Raw genomic sequence first — 16,028 nt, 5'->3', positions numbered from 1 at the left:
CCAAACATCATGGATACCCTATCCCCACTGATGCCATGCTAGACCTAGAACACCTGCTAAAAAAATAGCAAATCCTCACAACCTTGCTATCCATCACTGATCGATCACATGTACCACATTTTATATTTTCTCCTAAGACCTTGCCAAAATCCCACAAAACCAATCGACAAGCTGGCTGACAGACATTTTAACTGGGTCCAGTGTGAAGGTGGCCTATACTTTCATTGACACATCTCCTTTAGCATTAACATCGTGTTGTCTCGACTTACCTGTATGCATTGTGCCAAACAGGAAAGAGGAAAAGGACAGAATGTCACAGTAACAGCAAAAAGATGTATACATTAATAGAGATGTAAAAAAGAAACAGAGAAATTTTAAGTAAAAGAAGGAAAAGTTAAATGTCTGTCACCCCAAGTAGAGTCATGCTGTCCGATTGAGGATTTTTGGGTTATTTGCACTCCTTGGATTTGATCTGTACATCAAACTTACAGCTCTGGGCTTGAAAGGCGGCTGCACCTCCTTGTTCTCCAGTTTTTCCCAGTCCATGTAGCGGAAGAAGCTGTGCTCCCTGATGTCTCGCTCCCCCTCTGGACCGCAGCCCAGCCGTTTAGCCGGATGCTTCGTCATCAGCTGAACACAAAAGGAAAAGAAAGAGAACTTCTACATGGCACCCCTCATTTTCATCATTATTACAACCGCTCCTATTTGGTAGTTTCTCTTGTTTCTTTATCTGTGTCTCACATCTTTATTGTTCGCATATGTGCAAATGCTCCAAACGCCCATCTGTCTCTCCCTCCTCCCAGTGTTCTTGCCCTATCCCCCTTTTCCCCAGCCTGATTATTTATGAATTGTAATTCATATGCAGTTGTTCATGTTGTACAATGAAAAGTGCTTGTCTAGAGGTTATCGTCTAATTTAATTGTCCTACTTGTTCTTTTGCTAACGCGTGTTGTTGCGTGTGAGCTCGCTTCTCAGCCGCTGATGCAGCATGAACGTTGTTAACACTTTGCCTGTGTTACTGTCGCACTGAATGAAGACGAACAATTCCGTGTCAGCCCGGTCCATTACCAAACTTGTAAGATGAAAATTGAACAAGAGCCGTCGGCTGTCAGAGAGCTCTCCCTCGGAGGGAAAGTTGTGTGTGTTGAAGCGGCCAGTTTAGGGTAAAACTAAGCTACAATTGTGACTGCAGCTTTTTAGGCTCTAAACATTTGCACGTTACAGGTTATTATTTACATTACAGTTGAGGAAGAACTGTTTAATTTGTTCAGTGGGAGACATAACTCAGGCTTGGTGTACTGTATGTGTGTTTTCGTCTCCCCCCTGAACCAAACGCAGCTCGAGACAGAAAGTTTGATGCAACCTAAGCCAATCAGAATCCTAAAGAGAAACTAGGCAACTTTTTAAGAAACCATTGGTAACGCTTCCTTTTACAGTCCCCTAATTACTAAGTACTTACATGGTAATTACATAGTAAGTTAACCCTTTGATGCATAATGGTCACTACAGTGGACAGGTACTCAAAATTTTTATTTATTTATTTTTGCTATTAAGCACAGCTGTTGAAGACTTTATTGCATGTGAGCCCCTTCATTTGGACTTCAGTAAGGCAAGCCACCATATTTCATGTTCAGAATGCACGCTGTCCACTGAGATGGACATGTAATAAAGTATTTGTAAATTAACAGAATATTACAAAAATATTTGTTGAAATTTGTTTCATTCACACCTAAAGATGAATGAAAAAAATTGTTAAAAAAATCATGGTTGAAGATTTCATAATTCATGCATCAGAGGGTTAAAGTGTATTATTGTTTCTGACATTTTAAACTATTATTACCATGTAACTGAGGTTCAATTCTAGTTCTTGTTTTTATTAATCATTTCCAGTAAATACTGTTTTACACAATAATTACCGTATTTTCCGGAGTATAAGTCACATCAGCCATAAAATGTATAATGAAGAAGAAAAAACATATATAAGTTGCACTGGACTATAAGTCATATTTGGGGGGGAAATTTTATTATTTTTCTTACAAAATCTGAGACCAAGCATTTCACATTGCAAGACAAGTACCGGCAACAATAACAGAATAAACAACTAGCTGTTGCATCAGCGGTATGTGCAGCAGCGCACCACGGTCACCAGCAGAGGATGGCAGTGTTTCAAACCCTCCCAGCGGGTGGGGAGAGCTCATTCCTGGGCCGGAGCCGGCCCACAGCAACGCGCCACAGGCTGCAGCAGGTGATGGCGGTGTTTGAAACCCTCCCAGTGGGACAGGGGAGCTCAGCCCGCAGCAGCACGGTATACATAATTTGGTATATAAGGAGGGGCGGCGTTAGGCCCGGCTACTTGGGCTCAAGCCCCGAATGTTTAATGAAAAGCCCCGGCTCTCAAACGTGGAAGTGACATGCAGTACCAAAGTCCAACAGAGAGGGAGCAGCTGGCAGTAGTTTGTATACAGCCTGCCTGAGCCTCCACCACTGAAGAAGAAGCCCTTCAGCAGCCGGCTTCTTCTGCAGTGCCTGGTTTCTTCTACAGTCTCTGCCTGAAACACATGTGTGAAGATGGACATAAGGACGTTTTTTAGACCAAAAGTACCGCGATAGAACCCCAGCTTTGATAAGACTGGTGTTGACTCAGGTTTGTGAGTCTTATTTGAAAATATTTGTTGTGCTGCTGGTTTGCCTAAAGCTAGCTTACTATCAGGTAAAGTTGATGGAGAAAGAAAGGGAATATTTACTATCATCTCACACTAAACACTAACAGGAACAATATTCTGCCCTGAATATGCTTAATATGTAGCTTCAGATTAAAAATCATGTGGTACAAGACATATATATATGATGTTGACTAGTGTGTGTCACGTGTGTGTGCGCGCGTGTGTGTTAAGCCCCGGATCTTCTTCACTCCTAAATCTGCCCCTGCCCGTCCAGTAGAAACCTATCAAAAACTCAGAAAACCTTCATATAAATTTTATTATTATCCTCATTTTATTTATTTATTTTTTTCATAGTAATGACAAAAATATGAGTTAATTTGTGAAAGTTGGACTTTGCTGTTTAGATATTCACTTTCTATTCAGCACCTGAACATTTTCAAGAGTATTTTGCTGGCTCCTAAACTCCAGGGAAGGCTTAGCTAATTAGGCCTAACACCTCCTTTCTTCTTATGAACATGCACTGCTCAATGTGGACAGCAAAATACTGAAGAAGCAACACGAGTGGTGCAGGATGAACTCTGGGGTGGACAGAGGCGAACTTTCATGCTTCTCATCACCAATGCATTACATACAGAGAGAGAGTGTGTGTGTGTGTGTGTGTGTGTGTGTGTGTGTGTGTGTGTGTGTGTGTGTGTGTGTGTGTGTGTGTGTGTGTGTGTGTTGTTTGTTGTGGTCAGTGGAGCTTAGAGTTAGAAGATGAGACAGAGGTTTGACGGAGAGAACCAACTCCATTTGTGGAAGTAATCAGCTCCACCGATCCTCCAAACAAACATCGGTTTCATTCAGGCGGGACGAGTCGGAGCGTGGCGTGTTGCCGGCCAGTCTATTCTAACGGGGACTTTTTACAGCTAACCGAGCACTGGCTCAAGCTATCAGACCAATGCAGAGTGTGTGTCACGAGAGATAGAGGACTGTAAAAAGCACAACAACGGCTTACAGACGAGTTCAAGAGAAGGATGGGAGTTAGGCAGAAAGTAGGACAAGATGGAAGGACTGGACAGCTGTTTCAGTCAACATGTTTCTCTGTCATTTTAATGCTGAAACTCATTTTGTTGTCTTCCTGTCATCTTTTCTTTAGCTTACCCACTTACTCCTCTCCTTTCTTCAAACAGATTTAATACCCTCCCTGTTTCAGCCTGAAACACGGGACTTGAGTGTGTGTGTGTGTGTGTGTGTGTGTGTGTGTGTGTGTGTGTGTGTGTGTGTGTGTGTGTGTACTCACTCCTTTACATATGGCAACAGCCTCCTTAGACAATGACTTTGGATAGGAGACATGGTGCTCCATTATGGACTGAAACAACTCATCCTCATCCTCCCCATCGAATGGAGGCTGCAGAGGAAACAAGAAGCATTTTGGTCCAAATCAATGAAAAATAAGAATACAAAAAGTTTTTTAAGAGAGCAAAGTCAAACAAAGAATTTAAATTCTACAGTTAAAAGATAACTTTAGGCTACAGCTGTAGCAAAATGCGAAATAAAGATTTGGCAAAATTAAAAAGTTCAAATGGAGCAATCAGATGTTTCAATCAAATACTTTAAGACTTGTGAAGCACTAAACATATTTCTTCAGTAAAGAATTTTATATGGCACTGAATCATGTTGCATTGTTTTGTATTTTTCATGTCATATCGTGTCACAGTCATGAGGTAAAAGACCCAGCTTGTGGATTTGATGCTCCGGTAGACGAGGTAATAGTGTGTGTTCGCATCCCACTGCTGCCACAACATTTGGTAGCAGACAGAGTAAGTAGCTGCATTCCCACTACCAGAACTTTAGGGTAAATTTACAAGAACTTCGCGACATGGGCGTGTCTCCACTTCACCGGACCGGCCAAACGGCCATTTTCTGGGCTGTTTTCAGGAACTTTCTGAATTCCTAATCAGGGGTAGGTACTCGGAATGACCCAGTGGAGTTTTGGTAACCCATGCTGATTGGTTGTAATGTCAGCAGATGCCATCCAAAACATCCAGCAGTTGTAAAATTAGAAGAGTTGCTTGTGAAACACGATGGAAGAGAAAGAAAATAAGCACAGATCGCACTGCTTTAAAATTGCTGTTACTGAACTTCCAACATCGGAAAACACGAGGAAATTCTCCCACAATGACGTAACTCACGGTGTCTTGTTGTCTCACAGAGCGCCGTGAAAAACTGAACTTGAATGCCACATTTTACATCACACAGCTGTTCTCCTAGTGCTCTGAATGGATTAAATTATGACGTACTTCGAGAGAATAAAACTTTTGATGTTTTTAATGTTACTGTGGTCCAGAAATGTTTTTCTGCAGGTGCTATGAAGGAGCTAGTCTTTTTATTGAGGGTGTTATGAAGGAAGTGGTCATGCGTACCTATTGTTCTCTAAAACACCTTCAACACTAGCAGATACACATGCGTGCACAAAACCTCAACAACACCTGAAACAATAATTAATATACATCATAAACATATGAACAATCACTGACTTTTCCATGAAATCATAAACACACACAGCCACACAGAAAACCATCTATAGTGTTGCAAGGTTAGCTAACGTTAGTGTTAGCATTTCCAGTGGCAAAACCCTCGACTGCTGCGGCGGTTGAGGGTTGACTCTCTTCATCCAGATCCGTAGGTTTTTGTGAGTCTTTGATCACTTCCAAAGATTCATTTGTTTCTGACTGAACACGTGGAAATTCGGGCAACAAAAACCGATCCATTTTACCACCAGCTCTACCTTTCACTCGTTCGCAGGTGGAAAATGAAGTCAAAGGTTAACATCAATTTCCTGTTTTGATAATTTACTGATTATTTTTGTTTTGTATGTTAAATATTATCACATCCACACGTTAAATTAAAATTAAATTGTAAATAAAAATAATCTAGTATTTACTTTGGGGTGCTGTGGGGGTGCAATGACTAATCCAGGGGTAGCTCTAGCGCCCCCCTGGCGCCGCCACTGCTGTGGACGCTTTTTGGCGCTGATCAGTGACATCACTCACTGCCTAGGCAGTCGCCACATGCTGGTGTGCAAAGTCCTCAAAGGGCTGAATCTGAATGGAGACACCAGCTGAGAAAACCCAGACATCGCATCTCCCGCTCAATTTCCCACTTCCAGGAGTTACCCTGAAGTTCCAGCAATGGACACACGGCTAATGAAAGACTGAGACCAGACTAAATGTAATGTCAAGCAAATAATTCCCATGACTGAGATGCTTTTAACCCTCCCACTGTCTTTATGGGTGACCCCGTGAGGAAAAGTTGACCATTGAGCAGGATTGATGGTTTATCCCTTGAGGTCCATGTAGCAGGGGTGAGGAGTAAGCACCATCTCACCCTGCCACATGGACCCAAGGGATAAACCATCAACCCTGCTCAATGGTCATCTTCCTTCGCGGGGTCACATCCATTAGGACAGTGGGAGGGTTAAGAGGTAGAAACTTTCAGATAAAAAGAAGCAAATTTTTTAGACTTTTTCTACTTCTACCACAATAGTCATGTCGTATTATATCAAACTCTAAAACTCATCATTTTGCATCGTATTATATGTCCTTTCACATCACATCAGAATGTATCGATTCAGGTCAAATCATAGTTTGAATTTTATCATATATTTTGAGTTTAGGTTGAAAATGTTGTGCTATTTTTTTAAACTACCAAGACAGAAAAACAAGTAACCCTAACCCTTCACAATCAAAAACAAGGAAGACACAAATACACAGAGAAATGATAGACTCCAAGCCAGAAAAGAAACAATCCCATCAGGTGACATGACATGACACACGACACTCAAGGACCAACCTGTCCGGCCAACATCTCATAGAGCAAAACTCCAAAAGCCCACCAGTCCACAGATTTTCCATAAGGTTGGTAAGCAATGATCTGAAATGTGGAAACTTTGTTAAAGAAAGTCGTACTCACAACAAGTAAAAACAACACCCTAGCCCTTTCAAAAGAAACCCTTCATCAATCTTAGAGTGATGCCACTGATAACACCCCTGACATACCTCTGGAGCTATGTAGTCTGGAGTTCCACAGAACGTCTTGGTGGTGACTCCATCAGTCATGTTTTCTTTACACATACCAAAGTCTGCTACCTTAATGTGGCCTTCACAGTCCAGCATAACATTGTCCAGCTTCAAGTCCCTGCAAAGCAATCAAACAATGTTGAAGTAAACGCTTTATCTCCAAACGGATGGGAAATCAAAGGAGACAACAATCCGGTTACTAAATCTTGCAAGGCTGATGTGGAGTCGGTGTTCATGATCAGTGAAACCATTGATTATTGTAGACTTCGTTTACAGCTCAAAAGTTCCTCACCCTATCTCTAAAGCCTCTTTTATAAGACACACCATGCTGGCAAATTGGCGTAATATTACCGCAATGGTATGTCTATAAACGCGCCATGCCGGCATGGCGTTGCGAGAACTTTGCGGCATTCGTTCCGCCTCACTGGGTAGTAATATTGCAGTAATGGTCTGTCGTTTGCGTCCTGGCGCAACAGAGGCAGATGTCTGACGTGGGGAGTTATTGCTGAGCTCCGGCTGGCAAATTTATTGAAAATGAAAGTAAACACAGGCAATAAGGTTTGCTTTTTGAACAAAATCAGCTGAGGTGGCAAACTGGAGCGCTGCAGCGCTCCATGAGCCTCTGTTATTGCTGAAGCTCAGATCACCAGAGACTGCACAGGGACCGATGGGGACAGACACCTTTAGGAGCTGCTAGTTAAAAAAAACTTAATGATCATGGCTTCAATCGCAATAAAAAGCAAGTCATGTCCAAGATAAACAGAAGTCTACGGCAGCGCAGAGACACCGCCCCCATACCCGCTTTATGCCGCCATCACCTAATCTTATATAAAATTGCGCCACATTACCGCCACGGTCTGATCTTATAAACGACCTTTATCCTCCCCACAGAGCCGCGGCAAATCCCGTTTTGCAAACGCTATGGTCCTGTAAAAACAGCTTAAGGCTCAGCAAGCACCCTGCATAGGAAACTCAGTTTGGCCACTTGAATTTGCAATATTGTTCTTTTGGTTGTTATCTAAAGCTCATCCCCACAGATAAGAATGACTTGTGCTCTCAACATTCCTGAAACAATGCATTCCTGCAATGCCACAGCTAAATCATCTGTAAACAGCAACAGGGAGCGGACATTTGGTCTTCTTTAAAACAGTGTTACAATTCCATCTTTTAGTTCTTTTTAAAACACAAAAAGGTTTTATTTACAACGCTTCGTTTGCGGCCGCAAACGAAACGTTGTAAATAAAACCTTTTTGTGTTTTAAAAAGAACTAAAAGATGGAATTAGAATTTCAACACAGCAAGAACACACCAAAGATGAAAAAAGTGTTACAATTAGCTATGTCTTTTAGCATTTCTATGTTGTTGAATGCTCTTTGCTGTTAGCTTAACTCACATGAGAGAATCATTCTTCAAACTAGAAGAGCTCCGACAGCTGTTGACTACAAGTGGCCTTCGCTTTTAGATCTAGTACACAGGTGTCAAACTCTGGTGCTCAAAGGCTGCTGTCCCACATGTTTTAGTGTTTTCCCTGCTTCAACACACCTGGTTTCAATCAGCAGGTTTTAACAGGCCTCTGGAGAGCTTGGTGAGCTGCTGCATGGGTGAATCAACTGTGTTGGAACAGGGAAACAACAAAAAGATGCAGGATACTGGCCCTCGAGGACTGGAGTTTAAACCGAGAAAAAGTTGATTAGAAAGTTAAGATGAAGAGGTTGGGATGATTTCATTTCTGAGCCGCTATAGGGATAAGGATGTCTTTTATTTCTATGTCTACGTCAAAAGAGCACATACTCGTACACCTATTCTACTGCTTATCAAGACTAATAGCTAACAAGCCAATCACATGGCAGCAGCTCAGTGCATTCAGACAACTAAGATGTTCAAAATCACAGTCAGGTCCATAAATATCGGGACATCGACACAATGCTAACATTTTTGGCTCTATACACCACCTGTTTCAAAGGAAACAAACAAGATGTGCTTTAACTGCAGACTGTCAGCTTTTATTTGAGGGTATTTACATCCGAATCAGGTGAACGGTGTAGGAATTACAACAGTTTGCATATGTGCTTCCCACTTGTTAAGGGACCAAAAGAAACGGGACAGAATAAGAACCATAAATCAAACTTATACATTTCAATACTTGGTTATAAATCCTTTGCAGTCAATTACAGCCTGAACTCTGGAACACACAGACATCACCAGATGTTGGGTTTCATCCCTGGTGATGCTCTGCCAGGCCTCTACTGCAACAGTCTTCAGTTCCTGCTTGTTCCTGGGGCATGTTCCCTTCAGTTTTGTCTTCAGCAAGTGAAATGCATGCTCAATCGGATTCAGGTCAGGTGATTGACTTGGCCATTGCAAACTAGTCCACTTCTTTCACTTCAAAAACTCTTTGGTTTCTTTTGCAGTATGCTTTGGGTCATTGTCTATCTGCACTGTGAAGCGCCGTCCAATGAGTTCTGAGGCATTTGGCTGAATGTGAGCAGATAACATTGCCCGAAACACTTCAGAATTCATCGTGCTGCTTTTGTCAGCAGTCACATCATCAATAAATAAAGAGAACCAGTTCCACTGGCAGCCACACATGCCCACGCCATGACACTTCCAGCACCATGCTTCACTGATGAGGTGGTATGCTTAGGATCATGAGCAGTTCCTTTCCGTCTCCATACTCCTCTCCTCCCACCACTCTGGTACAAGTTGATCTTGGTCTCATCTGTCCATAGGATGTTGTTCCAGAACTGTGAAGGCTTTTTTAGATGTCGTTTGGCAAACTCTAATCTGGCCTTCCTGTTTTTGGGGCTCACCAATGGTTTACATCTTGTGGTGAACCCTCTGTATCACACTGGTGGAGTCTTCTCTTGATTGTTGACTTTGACACAGATAAACCTACCTCCTGGAGAGTGTTCTTGATCTGGCCAACTGTTGTGAAGGGTGTTTTCTTCACCAGGGAAAGGATTCTTCGGTCATCCACCACAGTTGTTTTCCGTGGTCTTCCGGGTCTTTTGGTGTTGCTGAGCTCACCGGTGCGTTCCTTCTTTTTGAGAATGTTCCAAACTTTTGTTTTGGCCACGCCTAATGTTTTGGCCATCTCTCTGGTAGGTTTCTTTTGTTTTTTCAGCCTAATGATGGCTTGCTTCACTGATAGTGACTGCTCTTTGGATCTCATCTTGACAGTTGACAGCAACAGATTCCAAATGCAAATAGCACACTTGAAATGACCTCTGGACCTTTAATCTGCTCATTGTAATTGGGATAATGAGGGAATAACACACACCTGGCCATGGAACAGCTGAGAAGCCAATTGTCCCATTACTTTAGGTCCCTTAACAAGTGGGAGGCACATATGCAAACTTGTAATTCCTACACCGTTCACCTGATTTGGATGTAAATACCCTCAAATAAAAGCTGACAGTCTGCAGTTAAAGCACATCTTGTTCGTTTCATTTGATGTCCACTGTGGTGGTGTATAGAGCCAAAAATGTTAGCATTGTGTCGATGTCCCAATATTTATGGACCTGACAGTAGCTATACTGTGTTGGAAGGTTGTTAGGAAATATGAGAAAAACTTATTTAAGCTAGCTTGTTTTGCAGACTTGCCATTGTAGCTTTAAACAAACTGCAGATTCTCTCGTTGCACAAAACCAGGCCTGATGTAGACCTGCAAAAGTTATGGTGGTGGACCACATCAATCCTTCTTTCTTCTCACGTAGAAGACCTCAACTTTGTTTTACAACAAGTGAGCTGCCTTTAAATATGATCCTAGCTTTGATTTGCTGGTTTTGCTACATATTCATTATGCTCAGTGCAAAAGTTACCTGTATATGATGCCCTTTTGATGAAGGAAAAACAGACCGATGGCTATCTCTGCAGCGTAGAATCTACAGAACCAACACACACAAACGCCAATTAGAGGGAGACTGAGAGAAAGGACAACACAGGAGTAATTAGTGTGTGTGTGTGTGTGTGTGTGTGTGTCAGTTTAAAGGTCAGGGCTGTCTTCTCAGAGCCAGAGAACAGCTGATAAGATCAACGCGAGAGGTCTCCACAGACTGACCACACAGCTGCGTTTGCGTTGTCCTGTACAATCGGTGTGTTGGGAGAGTGTGTGCAAAAAATGTGTGAGTGTGGGCTGCATGGTGGCGCAGTTGTTAGCACTGTTGCCTCGCAGCACGAAGGTTGCAGGTTCGAAACTCGGCTGCGGCCTTTCTGCGTGGAGTTGCGTGTTCTCCCCATGCATGCGTGGGTTTCCTCCGGGTACTCCGGTTTCCCCCACAGATCACAACATGCCTTATAGGTTATAAATTGTAAGTCGCTTTGGATAAAAGCGTCTGCTAAATGAATAAACATAATAATAATAAACATAAACATGTCGAAAGGTGCCCCAAAGGTGTAGAGAAAAATATGCATACATTTGATGACTGACTTTATTTAATGTTGTTATAAATATATATATATATATATATATATATATATATATATATATATATATATATATATTTATATATATATATATATATGTATGTATATGTATATATATATATATATATATATATATATATATATATATATGTATGTATATGTATATATATATATGTATATATATATATATATATGTATGTATGTATGTATGTATACATATACATATATATATGAATGTATATGTATATATGTGTATCTATATATGTATATATAGATACACACACACACACATATATATATATATATATATATATATATATATATATATATATATATATATATATGGATATACACATACACACATATATATAGATATTTATATCTATATATATGTGTATATATATACACACACACACACACACACACACACACACACTGTCCGGCCAAAAAGAAGCACAACAAAAAACCACGCACCTTGTACTGATGTGTTGAGCTTCTAGGAACTAACTAAACAACACTCTGTTGGTGGCTTATATCATGAGACCTGGAGATCCTCACCGAACTGTGAAACAACTTCAGGAGCTACTTGAGATTTTACAGTGGAGGTAAGAATAGGGTGTACTTACACAGCGTGGGGCTCTTTGAACTTGCCAGCCTGCTGTATCTGATACATTAGATCTCCACCATTGATGTACTCCATGACAAAGTACAAGCGGTCCTATAGGTCAGACAGACACAGAAAGGCAGGTCAGAAAGCACACGGATGATTGTAACGGGGTTATCAAGAGGTGGACATGTCACATGAGATAAGACTAAGAGATAGAAGCTAAAAAACAAATACAAGGAGTGAAAATCAGAGGGTAAAAAGAAGGTGGAGAACCGAGAGAAAGAGGTGCCTGGGTTGTTTTAAGAGCCTTTCATCGGTTCTCCACTGATGAAACAGCTACATCAATTTAAGAACCTTTTGTCTTCTGATATCTGCAGAAATTGGCAACAAGGTTCATTTTGAGGGGAATTTAAAAGGTTTTGGTGTGTCTTAGGTGTGTTCTTGCTGTGTCTTTGTAAATCCATGCTTTCGTTCTTTTTTAAACACAGAAACAGTTTTGTTTACCTGTTTGTAGCTACGGTTTCGCCGACAGCTGCCGGCAGCTTCAGCGTCAGCCTGAAGAAGCCGGCAGCTGTCGGCGAAACCGTAGCTACAAACAGGTAAACAAAACTGTTTCTGTGTTTAAAAAAGAACGAAAGCATGGGTTTTGGTGTGTGTGTGTGCGCGTGTGTGTGCGTGTTTGAGTGCGGATCAGCTCAACCAGTTTTAAACACAAACTCCAACTAATTGATGAGGCATCACAAATCAGCGAGTGCGTATAGCATGTGAAGGGAAGTGACATGTATCGATGGCTACGAGTGAAACCGAAGAGCTAAATTTACTCCTCGTTGACTCATCTTTGGTGTAACACATTATGCGTCACAAGCTGAGTAGGAGTCTAACATGAAATCAGGTTGTGTATTCCAGCTGTGAGCTAACTCACCGCAGCTCCACGCACCTCCATCATGTTGAAACCCTCAGAGGGAGTGGACACGCCTGGCAGGAACCCACTTACCATCCCTTAAACTGGATGAAGACTTCAATACAATATACAGCCAGAGCATGAATGGTATTTCTAGGATAGTGGTTGTTTACCATCATGGTACTGGTCCCTGGGTGGAACACGTTAGCCCCATTCCCACCTGTACCGGGTCGGCCCGGGCCGGGTAGCCCCAGTCGGCCCCAGCCTGGCCCGGTTGATTCCACACATCCTTGCCTTAAGCCCATGTGGGCTGATTCTACCCACCAATCAGAGGCTTGCTCTAATGGAAGGTGTGAATGGGCTGATTCTACCCACCAATCAGAGGCTTGCTCTAATGGAAGGTGTGAATTTGCTGTCAGCAGTGGGCGTGTTGGCCCTGGTCGGCCTGAAGCAGTACCCCTCGGGAAGAGGGCCGAGAATGAGCCTTGGTTGGCCTGGGAAAATTCCAGGCCACCCAGATATGTAAACAACCTATGCTACCCGGCCCGGGCCGACCCGGTACAGGTGGGAATGGGGCTAATGTCTACGTGTACATGATGTAGGGACTGCATGCACCAACATGGTTGTTTCATGACATCACATCATCCACACCGTGCAACGGGGGAGTGAATTTGTGGCACTAATGAGGCTTTCACATCTAAGTCGGCCCATCCCAGCCCTGGAAGCTTAATTATTGACGCTTACACATTAGCGTCGGTTCGGTCCCTTAAAGGACCGGAATTTGGTTTCACACATGGGTCAAACGTTTAAAAGTGGAGTAAACATCTTCTCTGGCTGCAGCTCAGAACCACCGCTCCAGCCGCGGCAGCGCCAGGACAGACTGCTGTGAGGAGCACACAGGGAGAGAGTAGGAAGCTGCGTTCCTCATATTAGAGTCTCCAAAAGCAACACTCGTGTCCGCCATTGTTTACTAACATCAGGAGGACACCGCTGACTTCTCCGTGCATCTTTTTCCCCGCCCATGTGCTCGGAGACATCTGCGTCTCTGAGAAGGCTGTGTGAACGCACAGGGACGGGCCGCTATCAATACCAGAACGTGATAGGTCAGATGTGAAGATGCCAATAGATGCATACTGGCACAGTTCTAGAGGATCATTTAAGAAAATGACCCGTCACATGGTGCAATTGTGGACAAACAGTGATATGGTTCCTGGTGGAACATGCATAGCAGGCATGAGTCATAATGCAGCTATAAGGGTTATTCTAAAAGAGCACCTTAACAACCGTGATGTGAATTCATAAGTAAATTATAAAGTTTTGTAAATCACATGTGTGTAAAGAGTTTACTTTCTGTAAACTTTTCCTCTGCTGCCATTCTTCCCTCCACTTTTCTGGGGCAACAGCTGATGGTATAAAGATACAACCATAAGCATGGTGCATTGCTATGTAAAAATGCAAAACTCATTTAAAAATAAATAGGCAAAACTATCTGACTGGCAGGTCACTAGTGAGACCATATTTTAGTTCCTGTCTTATAGAAACTTGCATTGAAAAAGTTAACCCTTTAAGACCTGCCATAGAACAAGTTCGCCAGAACTTAAATTTACACACCTGCTTAGACTCTATCTAAACCTGGATGGCTGGGAGCTTTCTTCAGCTGAATGAAGATAAGACTGAGATCCTCATCTGTGCCCCAGACAAGCTGGTTCCCAAAGTCAGAGACTCTCTTGGTCAGCTTGCTTCCCACACTAAACCTTCTGTCAGGAATCTTGGCGTGACCTTTGACCCAGCTCTCACCCTGGATTCTCATGTCGGTTCTCTTGTTCGCTCTTTCTTCTTCCATCTCAGGAACGTTGCTAAGCTGAGTCCCATTCTGTCCCGCTCTGAACTTGAGACAGTTCTCCACACCTTCATCTCCTCACGCTTAGACTACTGTAACTCTCTTTTCACGTGTCTGAGCAGAACCTCCCTGAACCGTCTACAGGTGGTTCAGAACGCCTGTGCTCGGCTTCTGACCAAGTCCTCCAAACACACCCACATAACCCCGCTTCTCCTCCAGCTTCACTGGCTGCCAGTCAGCCTCAGGGTTCATTTCAAGATCCTGGTTCTGGTCTATAGAGCCTTACATGGACAAGCACCATCTTTCATTGGTGATCTTCTTAGTCCCTACACCCCCAGCAGGTCCCTGAGGTCCAGTGATCAAAGCCTACTGGTTGTGCAGCACCAGGCTAAAGACCAAAGGTGACAGATCATTTGCTGCTGTGGCCCCCAGACTCTGGACCTCTCTCCCCCTGAGTCCCTGATCAGTGGACTCAGTGGTCTCCTTTAGAAAGCAGCTGAAGACTCACTTGTTCAAGCCGGCTTTTGTATGACCTTCTTCAACCCCTCTCTCTTTATTCTGTTCTCCCCACCTATTCCACCTTCCTCAGGATCCACTGATTTCCCTCTTTCCTATTCACTCTCTCTCTTTCTTAAAATTTTTTTAATCACAATTATCTATTTTTTTGCTCATTTTAAATATATTTTTAAACATTTTCTAAATTCTTTTTTATATTTTAACATTTTTTGTTTTTGTGAAGCGCCTCGTGATTTTTATCTTGAGAGGCGCTATAAAAATTATATTTTCTTCTTCTTCTACAAGCATTTGAACACAAATATGCAAATAGGAGCACCGGCGGTCTTAAAGGGTTAATGATTAGTACATGGTATTCCTAAATTAAAATTGAGGGTTAGGGTTAGGATGACCCAAGACTTTAGAAATAAATGAAATGTTGTTTTATAATTTGTACATTTTCTCTCTGAGGTCCATATTCAGTGGGTAACAAAAAATATTTGCCTTTTGTCTCGAAATTGTTAAAAAAACAAGGAAGCAATCGTGCAAAGCACAAAAAGTGTTATTATAAATATAAATCATATGGGTTCGTGCTGACCAACTCACCATAGTCTGGAAGGTGGAGTGCAGCTGCGTTAAAAACGGGGGCTTTCCAGACAGAGCCAGAACCCTCTTCTCCACCATGGCGCACTCCACGTCGTCATCCTGGATAACAACGTCCTTCTTCAGGATCTTTATAGCGTACAGCTCCTCTGTTGCTTTACGCTCCGCCAGCATCACCTAGAGAGGAAGGACCAAAAGGGTACCACAGGTCAAAGGTGAAGACAAAACCCCATTCATTAAGGCAGAAAACAGCAGAAGAGACAAGTTCTGCCATGACTCAATAAACCAAAGAAATGAACTGAATTAAAAAATTAAAACTGGGAGAAAGTGGCGTAATTGTGTGATAAAGAAAAGCTCTGTGGTTTGGTTAGTGTGTAGTAATAAAAAGAAGCGGCGAAAATGAGGCTTACACCGATTCGTCACCTTTCAACACGGCA

The 16,028-nt window shown here is 42.5% G+C and overlaps 1 protein-coding gene across 2 annotated transcripts in view; it reads right to left on the bottom strand.

The window, feature by feature from the left end:
- Positions 1-16,028, bottom strand: part of prkcbb (protein kinase C, beta b) — a 166,559-nt gene that overhangs the window by 45,493 nt on the left and 105,038 nt on the right. For both annotated transcript variants that reach the window (XM_054750673.2, XM_054750672.2), the window contains exons 10-16: positions 15,595-15,768; positions 11,775-11,866; positions 10,545-10,607; positions 6,704-6,842; positions 6,498-6,578; positions 3,946-4,053; positions 490-630 (exon numbers count right to left, since the gene is read on the bottom strand). In XM_054750673.2, coding sequence (XP_054606648.1) covers positions 490-630; positions 3,946-4,053; positions 6,498-6,578; positions 6,704-6,842; positions 10,545-10,607; positions 11,775-11,866; positions 15,595-15,768 — 798 coding nt within the window. The remainder of the gene's footprint in view (positions 1-489; positions 631-3,945; positions 4,054-6,497; positions 6,579-6,703; positions 6,843-10,544; positions 10,608-11,774; positions 11,867-15,594; positions 15,769-16,028) is intronic.

This window comes from Nothobranchius furzeri, chromosome 12 (genome assembly GCF_043380555.1).
Source record: "Nothobranchius furzeri strain GRZ-AD chromosome 12, NfurGRZ-RIMD1, whole genome shotgun sequence".
In the NCBI taxonomy this organism is placed as follows: domain Eukaryota; kingdom Metazoa; phylum Chordata; class Actinopteri; order Cyprinodontiformes; family Nothobranchiidae; genus Nothobranchius; species Nothobranchius furzeri.
This window is presented reverse-complemented; position numbering and strand designations above follow the sequence as displayed.